The following is an 18,174-nucleotide window of genomic DNA, read 5'->3' as shown; positions in this document are numbered from 1 at the left end:
TTTAGATTTGCTTCGTATCCTTGTGATTCACGAGATATGGCACTTTGCAGAATCAGATTACAGGGTTCTGGAGAATCACAAAGGGTTTGTTCTTTTTCTGGAGTGCACGGGGTTTACAGGCACATAACAGGCACCGCTGGAAACAGGATATGGGAGACGGGGCTGCAGGCGACGGCCCAGGCACAGGCAAGTCACAAGACAGTGCTGAGTGGACAGACAATAGTGAGATATAAAACAGTGCTGAGGGGTATATGTACAGGGGAAACACAGGACAGTGCTGAGGGGTACAGACAATGGTGAGATACAAACAGTACTGGGGGTGTGTCTACACGTGAGGCTCAGGACAGCGCTGGGGGGGTGTATCTGCAGGTAAGACACAGGACAATGCTGAGGGGTGTATGTACAGGTGAAACACAGGACAGTGCTGAGGGATACAGACAATAATGAGATACAGGGGCCGCGCACTTCCCTTGTGATTACTGCATGCAGGGTAGTTGGCCTCCGAGGAGGCGGGTGGCAGGTTTTATTTTCTTTGCTTTGTCTCTGCGGTGATCTTGTGACTTGTATGTGATCATATCACACTATTGTTCATAGTTCAAACGTCAATTTATGGAATGACATTTATTTTATATCACGTTACTGTTATAACAACGTATATAGTATATTGATTAAAAAAAACAACTGTGCTCTTTGTTGGTAAGAAAAAATGTCCACATATCTTTCTACCTTTAAATGATTGGTTACAAGTCAAAGGTGTGTAAGAATGTTGTTTTTGCTGAAATACTATACACTAAAATCAGTCTAGTTCGCCTACTGTGGATGTTGTGCACGACTGTGAAACCAAAGGAATACTTTTTTGTGCCCTTTAAATGAAACTTTGTTCTCCACACGTGCCTATCCGCAACTAGAGTACACTTGGAAATGCTCTCTTACATTGATTTTCCCAGGGTATTTTCAGGGACTGGGTCATTCTTAACAGATGCTCTGAAATCAGCCACAACAAATAACAGGAAGGAGCGCTGAGTAGAAATGCCTACAGTAAGAATGATTGTCAAGTTCCCCTTCCCCTTGATGTGTGATTCTGAGCGAATAACTTAATGTTGCCATAAACGGCATGATAATTTATCATGCCATTTATGTAATTCAATAATGCGCTAAGAATGTGTGTGTCAGTGTGTCACTGGGCCCGCAAGAGGTTATTATTTGGATGCTTTATATTTACACTTACTTTTGCTTGCCATTGTTGACAACTTGACATTCATTATTAATTTCGATTTTTGACTTTTGAATGCTGCTAGTTTGTGGCCTCTTTAGTTGTTTATTTAGTTGTTTGCAGTTTAAATTAAAAAAAATCTGTGAGGTTCCCAGCATTGTATCATGAAGTCTGTTATGGAGCGCTGTGGTTATACTGAATAAGCAGCTACCATGCTTTTGTTATATGACATCCCTTTATTAATGTAATAACTGCACTTTCGCAGTTGCTTAATCAACCTTCTTGCTTCTCAATTTTGCTTGAAAATGCACCATTTACATTTTTTATCAAAATGTTTCCGATCCCCCCCTATCATTGGTTGTGCTTGCTCGCTGTGCTCGCTTGCCACGGTGCTCTCCCACAGAACGTTTACGCCCCACCACTTTCAAATGTCACCAGCCACCACTGACAGAGCTACAGTGAGTGCAATTCCCGAAAGAAGCAATACACCAAGCAGTAGCCCAAAAATGTGCAAAACTACTTCATTCAAAAGGCCCGAATGCAGGCATTTTGCAATTTACAAATTAGGTCCAAAGCACCCTTTTCGTGACCTACTAGCTCCTTTGCACTTTTGCTCTTTTGCACTTACAGAACTGCACTTACTATTTTTAAATAATTAGACTGTGATTTTAGCCTTGCTTGAAATGGAATATGTAATTGGTTCTGAGTGTGTTAATCTCAGTTTTCTCCGCACTTGCACCTAGACGGCAGTCATTTCCCCCAGGCGGCCATTTTTTTGTGCCGCACACTCCCTCTTGTTAGCGCTCTAGTGGCTGCACGCCATCCTGCCTTGGACCCTATTTACTGGGCAACGAATGGACGTGCAACGTACGTGCGCAGCGGGTGCGCCGATGGCGCAATGAAGGTGCGCCAAAGGCAAGTCAGTCTGCACCCGTCTGCGCCTGTCCGCGCCTGACCAGGACCAGGGGACACGAACTCTGATCCAACTAAGATTAATAAGTTCAGCTATTCATCCAAACACCTATTAGTGTACCACAGTATGCCATTTTCTAACTGCACTATGTTTGATATTAATGAGGACTCCCCATTTGTTCACACTGTGAGTTCGCCCCCACTGCAGCTACACACAAGGATTATAATGGTAAATTCAACTTTAAACAGAGTGACTCAGAGATGTTTACTTATACAGATCTACAGGGACAGACTTCACAAAAAAACTCACTTTTATCCTATAAGGAATTCACCTTTTATAATATTACCTGCCGCTCGCTCCCTAAACACAAGGCGGACACGCAAACAAAAGGAGATAATGGACGGAGTGCTGAACATTGCAAAAACTCACCCCCAGTCACAGATCTGGGTTGGATCCATCATCGTTCTTTAGCTCACTCTGCTACCCCAGTTCAGACAGTCTTGAACCTGTGCCTCATGGGAACAGTCTAGAGCGAACTGCCAAGCCATGTCTATCCTGGACCCGAAACAAGCATCCTGGGACCGGTTTCTGGCTAACAGCCGTCATCAACCAAGCTAGCTTGAATCCAGTGGGAAAGTGAGCAAGGGATACATTTGATCTCCCGATCAATGAACAGCCGGATGCTGTCTTTCTTGCAGAGACCTGGCTGCATGAGAGTTCGGTTCCTTATGTTGCCTCAGCACTTCCTCCTAACTATTCCATATTTAGTAAAGACAGGGAATTAGATTGGGAGGCATTGCTATTATTTACAAAAAGTCTTTAGATTGTAAAATCGATGATTGACCCTCTGCTGTCTGCGAGGTCTCTTTATTTAAAATCACACTTACTCCACAGTTTACCTTCTCAGGTTTACTGGTTTATCGCCCCCTTGGACCTCCTGGACCATGGGCCTTGTCACTTCCCTATTTAGTAACACCCTACCTTTTGAATGCCACCTATCGTACCATCGTGGGTGATCTGAATCTTCATCTTGAAGCAAAAAGTGCTGCACTCATTGCTGATCTTGATTCAATAAATATCCCACTCTGCGATGCGGGTTCGACCCATGTAGCTGGTCACTTATTAGACCCCATCTTTCCTAACTTGTCTGTTATCTGCTGTCCTTCGGCCCGCCCACTGTGTTGGTCTGATCACTTTGCTGTTATCTTTCGTATTAAAGTTGATTCTGGCCCCCCAGCAGCCCTGATGGAAACAAAGCCCAAAACGAGGAACTGGAGAAAGTTTGATATTGGAGTTTTAAATAATCTATTAACCAACAGTACCAATGCAATGGAACAAATGAAAATTGCGGATCTTGGGGCTTTTCAAAGTTGGTTCCAACAGTCAATTGATATCTGACTCCCTCTTTCCAAAAAAACATTTAATAATCACGTCCCCCTGCCCCCTGGTTCACTGAGAGGCTTAAAAATGAAAAAGCAAAATGTAAAACCATAGAAAGACAATGGAGGCAGAACTATGCGCCAGATACCAACCTGGCCTATAAAAAGGCCATAAGGGATTATCACTCTCTTTGCAAAACAGCCCGTCCTGAATATGTCTCCTCCACAATTTCTCAAGCTCAGAACTTCTCTAAGACCCTGTTCAATGTGATCAAGGAACTATCCAGAGCAGAAAGTCAGACTATCCCTCTTATCCTCAATGAAACACAAAGTGAAGATCTTGCCCACTTTTTTGTGAGCAAAGTTAAAATTATTCTGCACTGGCTGGTGACGACCTGACTAATATCTCACAGCCAGCCAATACCTTTTTTAATGCAGTCAGTGCCACATGGCTAGAGAATTGTAAGAATTCTAAAACCATCAATAAATTGGAAACTTGAACTCTAATGGATACTAGCTCTTTTTATCAGCTCCTGGCAAGCTTACAATCTGGCTCCCCTTGCGATTTACTCCCTATCTCGATGCTGAGGCAACTTGAATCTCCTTCGCTTATGCTGATTATAGAGCTCCTCAATGCCTCCTTACAGGAGGGAATAGTCCCGCCAGAATGGAAACACGCCTTGGTTCAGCCTCTCTTGAAGAAGCCCAATGCTGATCCCTCTCAGCCTTCCAACTATCGGCCAATCTCATTACTTCTGGCCTGTTCCAAAATTTTGGAAAAACATGTACATTTTCAGCTATCCTGCCTTTGTTGAGTCCTAGAACTTCTTACACCCTTTACAATCTGGATTCAGATAGGATTTTCTACCTAAACCTCTTTACTTGGAGACGCTGAAATGCTTCGACACTGACTGGACATTGGTGACGAGGTGGCCCTTATTCTTCTTGACCTGAGTGCGGCATTCGACACGGTGTCACACACCGCGTTGCTGAAAGCTTTGCCATCCGTGGGTATTGAGGGCCTAGCGCTCCAATCGATTGACTCCTTTCTTACCAACTGTACGTTTCAGGTCTTTTCCTCCACGGCCAGCTCCAAAACTCATCTATCCTCGTATGGAGTGCCCCAGGGCACCATCCTGAGCCCTCTCTTGTTTAATATTTATGTTCACCCACTGGCAGATATTGCTGAAGAGGCAGGGCTGTCTATATTTTGCTATGCTGATGATATTTATTTTTTTCTTCTCTGCAAAGAAGGAATCGGAATCATCAACTCTCCATTCTGGTTTGGGGAAAATACCTTATTGGACGCAAGATAATCTACTCTAACTAAATGGAGAAAAAACTGAAGTTCTGATCTTAGGGAAAACCCAAGCCATTTGGGGTCCTCAGCACTGGCCCTTGGAAATGGGTGTCTTACCCCAGCCTGCCCATCAAGTGCGTCGCCTAGGTGTTATTATCGATGATCAGTTATCAATGAAACATCAAGTCATAAAGGTGGCCTCAGTTTGTTTCACCATTCTCAAATGGCCCAAGAAGATTCTCTGGATGCTGCCCTCTCCACTCAGAGAACTGTAGTCCAGGCACTTGTTACATTTAGGCTGGACTACAGCAATGTCCTATATCTGGGTTCAAATAAGGATGTGATACAAAGATTCCAGGTGGTGCAAAATGTGGCTCCCAGACTGCTCTGCCAGGTTCCTAAGACTACCTACATTTCCGGCTTTCTTTGCAACCTTCACTTGTTAAAGGTGGAGAATCGTATTAAATTCAAAGCCTTGAGCTATATGTTCAATATCAAAACTGGTTTAGCCCCTCAATACCTGCAATCTTTAGTTCAACCCTATGTACACACACTGTTCCTAGTGTAACCAGGCGCTACATAAAAGATGTTATTATTTTTATTATTATTATTAATATACCTTCACGCACCCTTCACTCCACTACTCAGTTTAAATTCACGGTTCCCAGAATCAGATTGATGCGCATGCGCGGTCGATCCTTTGCCTACTTAGGACCCTCCCTGAGGAACTCTCTCCCCATTTATTTACGTAAAGAAACAGCTTATGGGAATTTTCGCAAATGTCTGAAAACTTGTTTGTTCAACTTGTAACTCCTTTTCGTCTCCTCACCTTTCCTCTCAGGCTGGCGCTGGGAAACCCCTGGGGGTAGCTGTATGCCTTATAAACTCAAATAACATAACATAGCATGGATCGATTTTTCCACAAAAATCATACACATAGGAGACATCCCAAGCCATCACTCACAAAAGCCATCTTATTATTATTATTATTATTATTATTATTCCGAGTTTCGTATAGCGCCTGGTTACCAATAGGCATCCCCGCGCTTATCAGAACATAACACAGCTACAAGAATGCAAAGATTAAACAGAGAACAAAAAAGTTTTTAAAAGTTTACGAAACCTGAAGAGACTGGCTTCGGAGCGCAGTTGTAGGGGCAGTGAGTTCCACAAGGAGGCCACATTTATTGAAAACCTTCTGCCCCCAGTTCTTGCCTTTTTCACCCTGCCAACCTGAAGGAGATGTTGGTGGTCAGAGCGGAGGGAACGAGAGGCCTTATAGGGCTGGACCATCTCCTCAAGAATAGGTGGACCCACCCCGTGAAGGACTTTGTGGGCGATGCAGAGTGACTTGAATTTCACCCGGTCCTTCACAGGGAGCCAGTGCAGTGCCCTCAACGCCGGGCGGGCAGATTGCCGCCTAGGGAGACCCGTCAAAAGCCTGGCAGCCGCGTTCTGCACTTGCTGCAGTCTGTTCAGGGTAGATTCGGGTGCGCCCAGGAAAAGCGCATTGCTGAAATCCAGCCGAGAGATGATAAGTCCCTGGATGAGAAGCCTTCGAGTGGCCACTGGGAGCAGGGGCAGAATCTTCTGGGCTGAACGGAGCAGGCCAAAGCACACGCCAGCAGTCTTTTTGGCATGGGTTTTAAATGATAGGTCCTGCTCCAGCCATACCCCCAAGCTCTTGATCTCCTGCTTGGGGGGGGCACCGAGGCCAGTAGGACCTGGAACCACCCCAAAAGCATTTTTCGGCAACCTCCAAAATGGGCCCATTGGATAACATTGGAAACCGGCACCTCTGAAAAAATTTGTTTTCTACCAGTTCCACTTGTCCGATCCACTTGTCCGATCCTTTTCAAACTTGGAGGACACAGATTCCACTTGTTCCTCACTACCTCACCAAGCCCCATCTTGTTCCGTTCACTGGAATAGGTACGAATTATAGTTTTGCGGTTAACTGAGCTCCAGGCCAAGGACTATCAGGCATGGTGCCTGGGGAGACGGGAGTACCCCCATATTTTCTAGGGTTTCTAGCATAAGAGGGGCTGTGCAGCAGTCAGATCTGCCCGAGAGGGGAACTACCATTCTGGAGAGAAGGAAGCAGCAGGGTGGGAATGGGATGGTGGTGGACAGGAAGTGCTATCACGCTCATGATTCCTGGAAAGCATTGATAGTGACAATCACACAGCTGAAACTGATGCTGGGTGGTGCACGACCCCCCCTGCCAGTAGAATAGAATACTCTACTTACCAGGACTGATCCCGTAAACATGGGTCACTCATGTCTTACTGGCACCGGCTCACAGACTAGGAGAAGTGTGGCTCACCGGTTAAAAGCGGCAGACCCAGAAGCAGAGGTTGGCCCGGGACCAGGGTTCAATTCCCGACGCTGCAGGGTAAGAACCCATGTCAGATAAATCTCGCCTCGGTGCCTCTCTACCCATGCAACTCTGGGCAATAGCTTGCTTAATCTCCACAATGGCCCCCTCACTTCCGGGGATGCCTGGCTTCACCTTGGGGATGCCCAATAGGGACCATCTCACTGGGAAAGCCAGGACGGGTTCCCCAGCGGTACACAGCGCCAAGAAACCCCAGGGTGAACGTGCGCTCTAATCATACTAACATAACATAACTAGCAGAAAGCCTCTTGTTCTGACGTCACTGGAGCCCGCCCATGGACGGAAGGCTGTCTATTCAGCAGCTACATACTATTGCTGGCGGGCAAGTTATCATCATTGTCAGAGCCCCACAGCCAATCAGGAATTGGAAAAGCTTTTTTTAGCAGCCTATCCTAAGCCACTATACAAATGTTGGCGGCCACTCAGTCGGACAGCTGAGAAGACTTTCCACTGCCAACCTCAAAATAACATGAATTTCCCTAACCAATCCAAGGTCACTGCAATTTCCCAATACCAATTGAGGGTGGGCGGCACTGGGCACTAGTAAAACTCTGCTACATGACGGAGGTAGAGTTTTTTGCTGAACTCTGCCAAATAGGGAGTTGGACTTTTTGAAGCTGTTTCACGAAGACATGTAATAGGTGGACGCTTCATTTATCACAAAAAGTTGATCCTTATGACCAGTGGATTTTTTTATTGTATTTAAAGCACCCTGAAGATGATTCCCCAAAAAGGCTTTCACTTGTCTCTTTTATCATTAGATGTATTCAGTGAATATAATTAAAGATACATTGGCATGGCACCCTGCAAAAATTAATATATTACAGATAATCATTTATATGCTATTGGCACATAGATTGCCAAAATACACAAACTGCATTTCAATTTAAATAAGTAACAAGTGCCCTGCAGAAGAAAATGACATGGCACGCTCATTGAACGAGCATCTAGCCGTTCAAGAGCTCTAAAACAATGATAAGCTAATGCAAAATTGCAAATACAAATTAATCTACAAATGAAATTGTTCTAACAAAAATATTTTCCAAATGAAAATTGCAGAGCATACCAGAAGAGATCTGTGCAAAAATCAAGTAAGGCAGAAAAAGAGAAATCTTTCCAAAAATGGAAGCCCTTTAATAATGATGTGAACACATTTTGTTATACAGAAAGATATTGTGACAGGTTAACAAAACTAACATGTGTTAGGTATAGATTTAGGAAGCTAGAAATGTTACATTTAAATTGAACACATTTCTTATGCTTTCCATGTAGATACATGTTTTTGTGAACATGCAAACATTAGTTATTAATGTAATCTTTTCAACAGAAACACAATTGCAAATATAAAATGTACTACATAAAATCATGTTTTTGCACATCATATTTTCCTGCATGTAGCATGGAGAAAGAAAATTCATAATAGACAATGGTAGCCTTCACTCCGGCCAACCCGGCCGCAGAGTTTCAGCCTTGAAAACTTACACCTTCTTAGCCAGAAAAAGATACATACGAGCAAGACAAGCATTTGGAAAGAGATTCACATTATGTTTCTGTTTTACAGAGAAAGAAACTTAGGCACATTCATTTGTTGTGCATGTTTTAAGACCTACTGTTAGCAACTGAAAAATGATGTAAAGTGCATTTTTAATCTGTTAATTAGCTTTCTCAAGAGTATGAAAAGGGTACTCCTGCAGTACTATTTCCCATACTCATAATAGCCTTTGTGGATAGTCCCTTGGGCTAAGATCCACTGATATTGAAGTATTTTTAACACTTTATATTTATTGTAAGTGCTTTTGAACATTCCTGTGATGAATAACTGAAATAAGCATTTGGAGTCTGTGTCGCTATGTTGCTAGTTGTAGGGCTGTACTTCACCCTGGATTTGAACACAATGACTGCATTATATAGTGGATTTGTAGATACTTACAGGGTCCAGGCTTCATCTTTTGTTCTCTTGTCACCCTTTTGTAGCTGTCCCATGTGGTCCCAGTTCACACAGAGGAGCGCTGTGGATAAGCGGAGCTCTGAACATCCTTCTGTTCCTGGCCGTTGTGGGATTGGGTCTTTGGAGTAAGTGGTGACAATGCTCAAAGGTTACATATACTTCTGTCACAAAGCTGTTCTCGCTGAAGAAATGCTTGTTTAAATATACTGGAAAATAGTGGTGAGAAAGGACTTTAGGAACTTCTAGGGGATCAGACCAAATTATTTTGCGCATAATGTAGTATATTTTGTCAAAGCTGTCTCGTGGTGCTAGTATGTGACAGAATTGCCATCATATTGGGCAAGCATCAGGAAAGTAAACCAGTCTCGGCTCTGCTGGTGAATGCTATTTTCTCAATTTTCTACTGCAAGCATATACCACAAAAATAAATCGAATAATTAAAAAAAAAACTGGCAATATATATGCAATAAAATTTGAAATAAAAGAAATCTTGTAGAATTTTATTAGAAATGTTCATGTACTTCCGAGGAGGATGGGGTATGTAGAAGAGGCACAGCGACAATTAAGTTTTAACGAACATCGCAGGAAAAACATGAAAGCTGAAGATATAGTTTAAACATACAAAGATGACAAAACAAGTAAAAAACATTAAAGAATGGAAAGAAAAAACTTTGTAAAAAGTAATTTATTGAACAAAAGTCTGAGAACTCATGTAAACTTCTATTTAAGCGGAAGTGCACATATAATTAGGCAAAGTGCTGACACTCACAGCGCAAAATAGCTAATTGCTGAAGTGGGCTGACCTGTTGCCTTATGTTGTATGCTGTGATGGGTAGAAGCAAAATGGGAGTGACAGACAAAAGGACCAATGGATGAAAAGGGCTGACCCCAAGCCCCTTCTATTTAGATTTATGCAGATGCATTTTTAATTGTTCTATTTTTGTGTACATACATGAGGCTTGTAAAACTCGAGGCCAGCACTAAAAATGTTGTAGAGGAATGTTGCAATGTTAGTAGAGGAAATCAAAAGTTCTGACAACGGTTGTCTTGCAGTGAGTTCCGTAACAGTCAGTCATGGGCCCTGGCCTCCCTGGTGGAAAGCTGGAAGGCAAACCGGGAGGAAAGTAGTGATCATCTAGTTCCTCCAAAGCACATTTCTATCAAGTATTTTGGGGTTGCGTCCTGCTGGCATGTGTGAGTTAAGCATAGGCCCATAAGGTTACTTGTGGGTTCCAATGGAATGCATTTAAGTCTTTTCTAGATACCAGGGGATAGTCTAGCTCCATCCTAACGTTAAGCGCCCTGAAACTGGCCAAGTCTTTGTTTGGGCACACAGTCATTACAGCCTGTGTAAACCAGTGTTCGATCCCAAATATATCAGTCCTCGCAAGCTCAAGAAACAGGGAGAGACATTGAATAAACAATAGGGAAGGAAGCAGTGGATAACCATTAACAAGTGTGAGTGAGATATATATATATATATATATATATATATATATATATATATATATATGTGTGTGTGTGTGCGTGCGTGCGTGCGTGCGCACGTGTGTGTGTGTGTGTGTGTGTGTGAGTGCTTGTGTGGGTGTGGGTGTGCTTGTGAGTGTGCTTGCGTGTGTGTGTATGTGTCCTACACCCCACAGCTCGGGAATATGGAAACAAAATGTGTCTGCTCTGAGTACACTAGACAGGCCTCTCACGGAGAGAGATAGCACCGTGTCTAAAACCAGGCATTAGTATCTTCAGTTCATGAACATCTTTGGTCATTTAGACCATTCCATTTTTCATCTCAAAAGACATCCTTCCTATTTTGGCGGCCCATTTTACTGTTCGGCTCTGTTGGAGAAGCACTTCAGTCCTCCTGTGATTTGCTGGACTGTATATGTCAAACTTAAACCTAGACTTTATGATGATAGTATGATGATAGGCCAAGCTGGACTGAGGGCACAGAGGCAATATTGAGTGTTTTCTTTTGGGCTAAACTTTTTTAAAAATAAGTTCACACACAGTGATCACAGAAATGTGTCTGCACCAAGTTAGTAAGAAAAAAACAGCTTCCATAGTATATCAAATCCGGACATCGATTATATAACAGCACCCCAACAGGGAGTATAAAGCATCTTTTGTTTTATTCTCTGGCCTTGTTTACGTTTGTACAGTAGCATCAAATGTACTAAGAAATCTTCAACTTTCCGGATTCCCAATGATTTCCAGGTCCTTAAGACCTACTTCATCTGTATCATCTGAGTTCAGATTCAAAGTGCCAGGAAGATCATTCAGAATAGCATTAGAGAAGGATGTACAGCTTTTTATCCTACCAGACCATCCAAATCAAAACCCTATTTCGAGAATTCTTCCACACTGAACTAGTTCCACAAGGCATTGGAAAAGTATCTCACAGCTTTTCAACAACTCTTCCGGATGTCGGAGTCACTCAGTGCAGTAAGCAGTATCTTGTGACGTAAGAATCCTCCTACTGTTGTGTTAAAATGAGGAACTTTTTGGAATACAAATGAGGAGATTCTTGGGATCGAATTTAAAGGAGATTGGATATAGGTATAATCAACTGGTGTTGCATATTAGAAGTGGTCTGGGCTCTCAGAATCTGCAGAAGATCAGATCAATCCATGTCTTTAAAAAGGGGGGTTTGTTTATCTGGATAATGACAGCTTTGAACTGATTAGACGGTTGTTGAGTGAGCCCCTCTACTTCACATCTTCCGCTCACAGCCACAATAGATGCACTCTCTAATGTTTACCTTCTTTTCTCTCTTGACTCAACTCTTGCATCAGTCTGGAAGCTGGATCATCAAAACCAAAAACTGATCACCAGGAATGAAAGTGTGTATGACCTCAACAGAACATCAGGTAAACCTCCCTTTATGTTATTAACAATGTTTATTTTATTGGGTGATTGTAAAGGCGTTAACCACCCTCCGGCGGCCTCAGAGCGCGTTGGGAGGTGATGCATATGAGTGGTCTGCAAATGGTATTAAAGTCCCAATGCTGACACTGGGGTGCGAATGAGTCAATGGTCCTTTTAGACAGAGTCAAAAAAAGTCCACTATGATATATGACGTCAGTAAGATGGCAAAGAATTGATGTATGAAGGGGGTTGGGAGTGGAAAAGATGGCCCTTTTTACACATCTAATTGGGAAAGACATAGGACTCAACTGATAAAGGACATCATGGAGAAAGATTGATTAACCAAATGCCAGGTTGTAGACAAGAGTTTTTGAGGAATTTCTAGATTTAACACAGTAATTTTCAAAGCCTCAGATGACAGAGGACTGAGCCCCAGAATTGGAAAGTTTGACCCTCGTGTCTCCTATACCATTAGATCGAATCACCAGTATGCCTCGGCCCGCGGATCTAAAGTATGAGATTAGTTGCTAAGGGGCAGGCAGTTTTTCATGGTAGTTTGGTACACAGCCCTGTAGCGCCTTATTTACAAGGCAAAGAGTGTTTCAGGACACTCCTAATTTTACTGGAATGTCCATGCTGTTTTACAGTCTAATAGTAGACTGCATACCATGGTAACTTGCTCAATAAGTTCAACATTTGGTATTAACATTACTGTAACTAGAAAGGAAAGTGTTTGGTATCAGCAGAATTATTACAATGGATTTAAGAAAACAAACGTACACATCTGAGGGTATTGAGTTCCAAGGGGATGGCTCATGGCATTAAAATCTATTTTTAATTAAGTTTGGCGTTAACCAAGACTTTTTGATTTTCCCCAAAATATGTAATATATTTACTATAAAACGACTTATTGGGGCTCTGTGCCAGGCCTCTTTACTGGTCTGTTTCAGTGTTATTCACATTTCACCCCCCCCCCCCTGGGGCATAGGACATGGGGCTGTGGTCCCTATCTCTGAGTGACAGCATCTGCTGAAGCACAGTGAATGTTCACGTGATGCCTCTAGCAAGGATGACGTGATTACAAAGCACTTGGCTGCATTCTGAGAGGAGCAGGGGTCGGCATTCTCATGCTGGGGCAATTGTCAGGTGTTCGACCCCAGCACAGATGCAAAAGCTGTCTTGAGCACACATAAGAACAATGTGCCACCATTGTGGTGCATGGGCTTTTGCCACCCATACACTGCAATGGAGGCATTACATAGTCAGACTACTCCACATCACGACCAGTGCCATGATGCTTTAATAGAACTGCTCCTTCAGCCTGGTTCAAAATATTAATGACACTTTATTTAAGGAATGCCTTAAGGAGGTGACTCAAAAGATCCAATAGATGAAGGCCATTGACCCATAATCCTTCTCTGTATATTTTGCGCTTGGTCCTAACGTCGAGAAGTGTGGCTCACTGGTTAGAGCAGGCAGACCCTGAAGCAGAGGTCAGACCCAGGACCAGGGTTCAATTCCCGACGTGGCAGGGTCTTGAGCTCAAATGTCCACGGACTCAATAATTCTCGCTTCGGTGCCTGACCTAATCATGGGTTCACACTCTGCAACTCTGGGCATTACGCTTGCTTAATCTCCACAACGGCCCCCTGCGGCGGGATGCCTGGCTTTCACCTTGGGGATGCCCGTTAGGGGCTATCTCACAGGGAAAAGCCAGGACGGGTTCCCAAGGCAAGTGCAGAGATACCCCTTCGGGGGTCGATTCAGGCGCTATATAAGAAACATAATAATAATAATAATAACAGGAGCTCTGACACACAACCAAAGTTGTCTCTAGCAAATGTAAAGAGCTGGATGCCATTTTGTTTGATTTATATCTGATGCCACACATCTGGACGGGGTATTGATATGCAATGGAAATCCCTAACTTTCTTAAAAAGTCTAATTTGAAACACTGGACTTGTTCACATATTAATGTAGATTACACCTAAAGGAGCAACATTTAGTCATTGCTTTTTAATTCTGTGAGAATTTTCTGAAACCGGCAGCACCTTAATCCTTGTTATAATTCATCTCAATTTGAACTGATTCAAAATAGCAGAGGGTCAAACACTTCATAAAAACCCCCCTTGTGTCTGATAAGAAGACTTTGCTGTCAAACACTGGAGTAAGGCACTCTTCTAACCTGTGTGACACCCATCCCTATGTCCACGCTTCAAGCCTGAGAGGGACGTGACTCCAGAATGAAGAAAAATCTTTCTTGTCCGGATTAGATTCTGCCCTGAGCGATCAACAGATTTGTGCTCCAAAGTTTGTTGTGGTGGTGTATTGGGTACCAATAGTTTGTTTCAACATACAGAGGCTTACTAGTGATGGCACTTCAAGAAAAATAGTTTATTTGTAGATGAATTCTAGCTTTTACTGGAAACTGATTTAGGGTAGAGACTTATGATGTGAGGTACCTGCTCTATGCAGGTTACTGTTTGTGTACCACTTAGCTTCACAAGCCTGAACACAATGCATCCCATTAGTTCAGACAGGAATGCTACATACATCACAACCCGATCTGTTTTTTTTTACAGAGACCTGGCTCAAACCCCACACATAGCTTTAAGGGTTCCCCAGGGGTTTAAGTTTTTAAATATGGATCGTCCAGATAAAGTAGGCGGTGGAATAGCCATTGTATATAAAGAATATTTGAAAGTCACTGTTTTAGAACAAAAATGTAGTCCACAATTAGAAATAATTGTTTTTAGAGATATTACTACCACAAGAGCATCCTGGAAGGGAGCGTTAGTTTATCGCCCACGAAGACCTAGTTCAGGTTTTACTCTTTCTCTTCTGGAGCTTTTAGCTCCTCACTTTAGAGCCAATGAAGATTTCCTGCTCCTTGGAGATTTTAACATTCACACAGATATCCTAGAGCTTCCTGAAACTAAGTCCTTACTTGCTGACCTGTCCACTTTAGGCCTGGAGCTGCAGAACAATGGACCTACACATAAAGGAGGCCATTCTCTAGACCTGCTTTTTTCAAACTGCACCAAAATTCAGTGCCAATCCACCGTCCAGCTAAATTGGTCAGATCATTTCTTGCTGGAATTCTGACTATCGGAAGTGGAAGAACACTCTCCCACCAGTATTGTGTCGACAGTGGCACAGGGTAACGGTGGAGGACTTACAGAGGGTCTGGAAAAAGCCTAACCTTATGGCAACAGATGATGTGGAGGGTGCCCTAGCTAAATTTAATGATTCCATAACTGTAGCAATAGATAAACTGGCCCCCCTGAAGCTGCATAAACCATTCTCTGTAAGTAAACAAGAAAAATGGTACACCAAGGCACTGAGAGTAGAGAAGCAGGGCTGTAGGAAGATAGAGAAAAAATGGAGGAAAGCACGCACAGAAGAAAATAGTAGAGCAAACCTTGAAGCTCAGTCCAATTATTATAAAAACATAAAGTTGGCGCGGAAGAACAGCCTCACTCAGCAACTCGCAGAGGCGGGCAATTCCTCTAAGGAATTATATAAAATATTACAAGTATTTGTAAAACCGACAGCCTGTGACAGCCCAGACGACTTCTCCCAATCCTTATACGATGACATTTCTCTGTTCTTTGAAAATAAAATCAACTTGATTTACAAGAAAATTTTGAAGGCTCCCAGCCATCAAAGTAGTTTTTGTGCTCCCATTCCTCCATCTACACAAAGAAACGTCTCCTTGACAACCTTTCCACCAGTCGGTGAATCAGACCTTCCCTCCCTTATCAGCCACATAAAGTCAGGATCCCCCGACGACTTCCTACCAGCTAAAATGATGGCCCCCTTGAGTATTCTTCTTGGACCACAAATCCAAGATATAATAAACCACTCCCTCAGGGAAGGACACGTGCCTGGGGAATGGAAAAAAGCGGTTGTGAACCCTATCCGGAAGAATGCCACGCTTCCATGGACGGACCGTTCCAACCTCCGACCCATCTCCCTACTGCCATACCTTAGCAAAATGACCGAGAGGCATGTGAACACCCATTTGTCAAATTACATCGAGACAACAAAGGGCCTGGACCACTTTCAATCTGGATTCAGGCCCAATCACAGCACCGAGTCGGCCCTCATCTCAGTGACCGATAACATCAGGATGTCACTGGATGGAGGGGGATCAATGATTCTGGTGCTGTTAGATTTATCCGCTGCCTTCGACACGGTGTCACATGAAATACTTCTCGGTCATTTGAAGGAGGTGGGCATAGGAGGCGCGGCTCTGTCCTGGCTGGAAAGCTTTCTTTCGGGTCGTCTACAAGGAGTCAAGTTGGGCTCCCATAATTCCATCAAAAGGGAGCTCACCAAGGGAGTGCCACAGGGCTCAAGTCTAAGCCCCATGCTTTTTAACGTGTACGTGGCCCCCTTGGCGGACATTGTAAGAAAATACGGGTTCACCCCGGTGTCGTATGCTGACGACACCCAACTCTTATTCCCCTTCCAGACCCTCATGCCCGCAATTCAAAAATCTTTTGCAGACAGGATGAGAGCAGTGTCAGACTGGATGGCACGAAATTGCCTCCAGTGCAATGTAGCCAAGACAGAAGTCATGTTGTTCGGTGGGGCTACTCTCCTATGGTCCCCAGAATGGTGGCCCTTGGAGTTGGGACCTGTTCCCAGCCCGAAACAAGTTGTCAAAAATCTTGGAGTACGTCTGGATCAAGCACTCCTGCTCAAAGAACACACCAACCAAGTTACAGGAGCATGTGCCGTGTTATCGGGCTGCTACGGCGTGTTTTTCCATTTTTGCCCGATAACTACAGGAAAACACTAGTCCAGACGTTAGTAATCAGTAGGATGGACTACTGCAATGGCCTGCTTATCGTGGCCAACGAGGAACAACTAAAAAAATTGCAAGTGGTCCAAAATACTGCAGCGAGGCTGGTCCTTAATGCTCAACCCAGAACCCCCTCTCGTCCTCTTCTACACCAGCTCCTTTGGTTGCCGATAAGGCAACGTATAGAATTCAAGACGTGTTGTACAATACACAAATGTCTGTTTGGCACGGGACCCAAATACCTGAAGGATAAATTTGTACCATACACCCCTGGACGCACTCTACGCTCCAGCAGTCACCAATTACTTCAGGTCCCAAGGTTTAGAAGAACCAGACAAGGAGGTCGCACCCTCTCCTATAAAGGCCCTGTCCTTTGGAATTCACTTCCCCCATGCTGAAGCAAATCACCAATCTAGAATCCTTCAGGAAAAATCTTAAAACCTACTTATTCACCCAGTCTTAAGAAACACTTTTGCTAACAGCATAAGATCGTGATTGAGTCTATCGGATAGGAGCGGGGATCGATTCAGGCGCTATACAAGAATATAAATAAATAAATAAATAAATAAATGCTTCCCTGCAGCAAGAACCAAAGACTAGTAGACTTCCGATAACTAGAGCCTAGAATTTACTCATGCGAAATGTCCATTTATTTTCTGAAACCCCCACTAGTAGTTCTGATGAAACATTTCACCCAAGTTGTTATCATTGTCTGTTTTGCTCTTTAAAAATTATTAAAGAAGACCTTTACATTTCTACTTGGCCACACACGTACCTTTGTGGCTCATGCTGTGATCACCGTGAGGCTGGAATATGCTAACGATCTTTATCTGGGACTATCGGCAGGGCTTTTTAACAAGTCATAACCGGTCCAAAATGCAGCTGCGCTCTTAATTCTGAATTGTTCGAGAAAACAATCTACCAAGAACAATCTTAAAACACTTCATTGGCTCCGGATCAAACAAAGAGTAATGTTTAAGACTTTGACCATTACCCAAAGGGCTTTGCATCAAGCAGGACCTCTCTACCTACAAAGGAGATTTAAGAGATATGACCACAGTGGGGCTTTATGCTCCTCCAACCAGGGGCTGGTGTGTATGCTACTGATACATAAGAAAAGGATACGAAGACAGTTTGTTGCCTATTTGCAGCTAAAACTCCCTCTTGACCAGTAGAAGAGGGAAAGCTAAACAGCTCATAGGACAATTACAGCAATTTATGAGTAAAGAGAATTTTTTTTTTTTTACCTCAGGATGTGATCTAAATAGGATCATGAGGCGCAGGTAGAATGAGGTGCAGATGGCTATATCTATCGGTGTAAATCCGGAGTGTGGCTCGTTACTCGCTT

General features: G+C 43.4%; 1 protein-coding gene across 1 annotated transcript in view; it reads left to right on the top strand.

Annotated features, from left to right (window-relative positions):
* The window catches only part of LOC147700930 (killer cell lectin-like receptor subfamily B member 1B allele B), a 138,166-nt gene that overhangs the window by 84,688 nt on the left and 35,304 nt on the right, over window positions 1-18,174 (top strand). The window contains exons 2-3 of the mRNA XM_086929776.1: window positions 9,178-9,276; window positions 11,944-12,018. Of these exons, the coding sequence (XP_086785902.1) occupies window positions 9,178-9,276; window positions 11,944-12,018 (174 nt within the window). The remainder of the gene's footprint in view (window positions 1-9,177; window positions 9,277-11,943; window positions 12,019-18,174) is intronic.

Source organism: Lissotriton vulgaris, chromosome 7, assembly GCF_964263255.1.
Source record: "Lissotriton vulgaris chromosome 7, aLisVul1.2, whole genome shotgun sequence".
Taxonomy (NCBI): Eukaryota; Metazoa; Chordata; class Amphibia; order Caudata; family Salamandridae; genus Lissotriton; species Lissotriton vulgaris.
The sequence above is the reverse complement of the archived record's forward strand: the minus strand, read 5'-3'. Positions and strand labels throughout refer to the sequence as shown.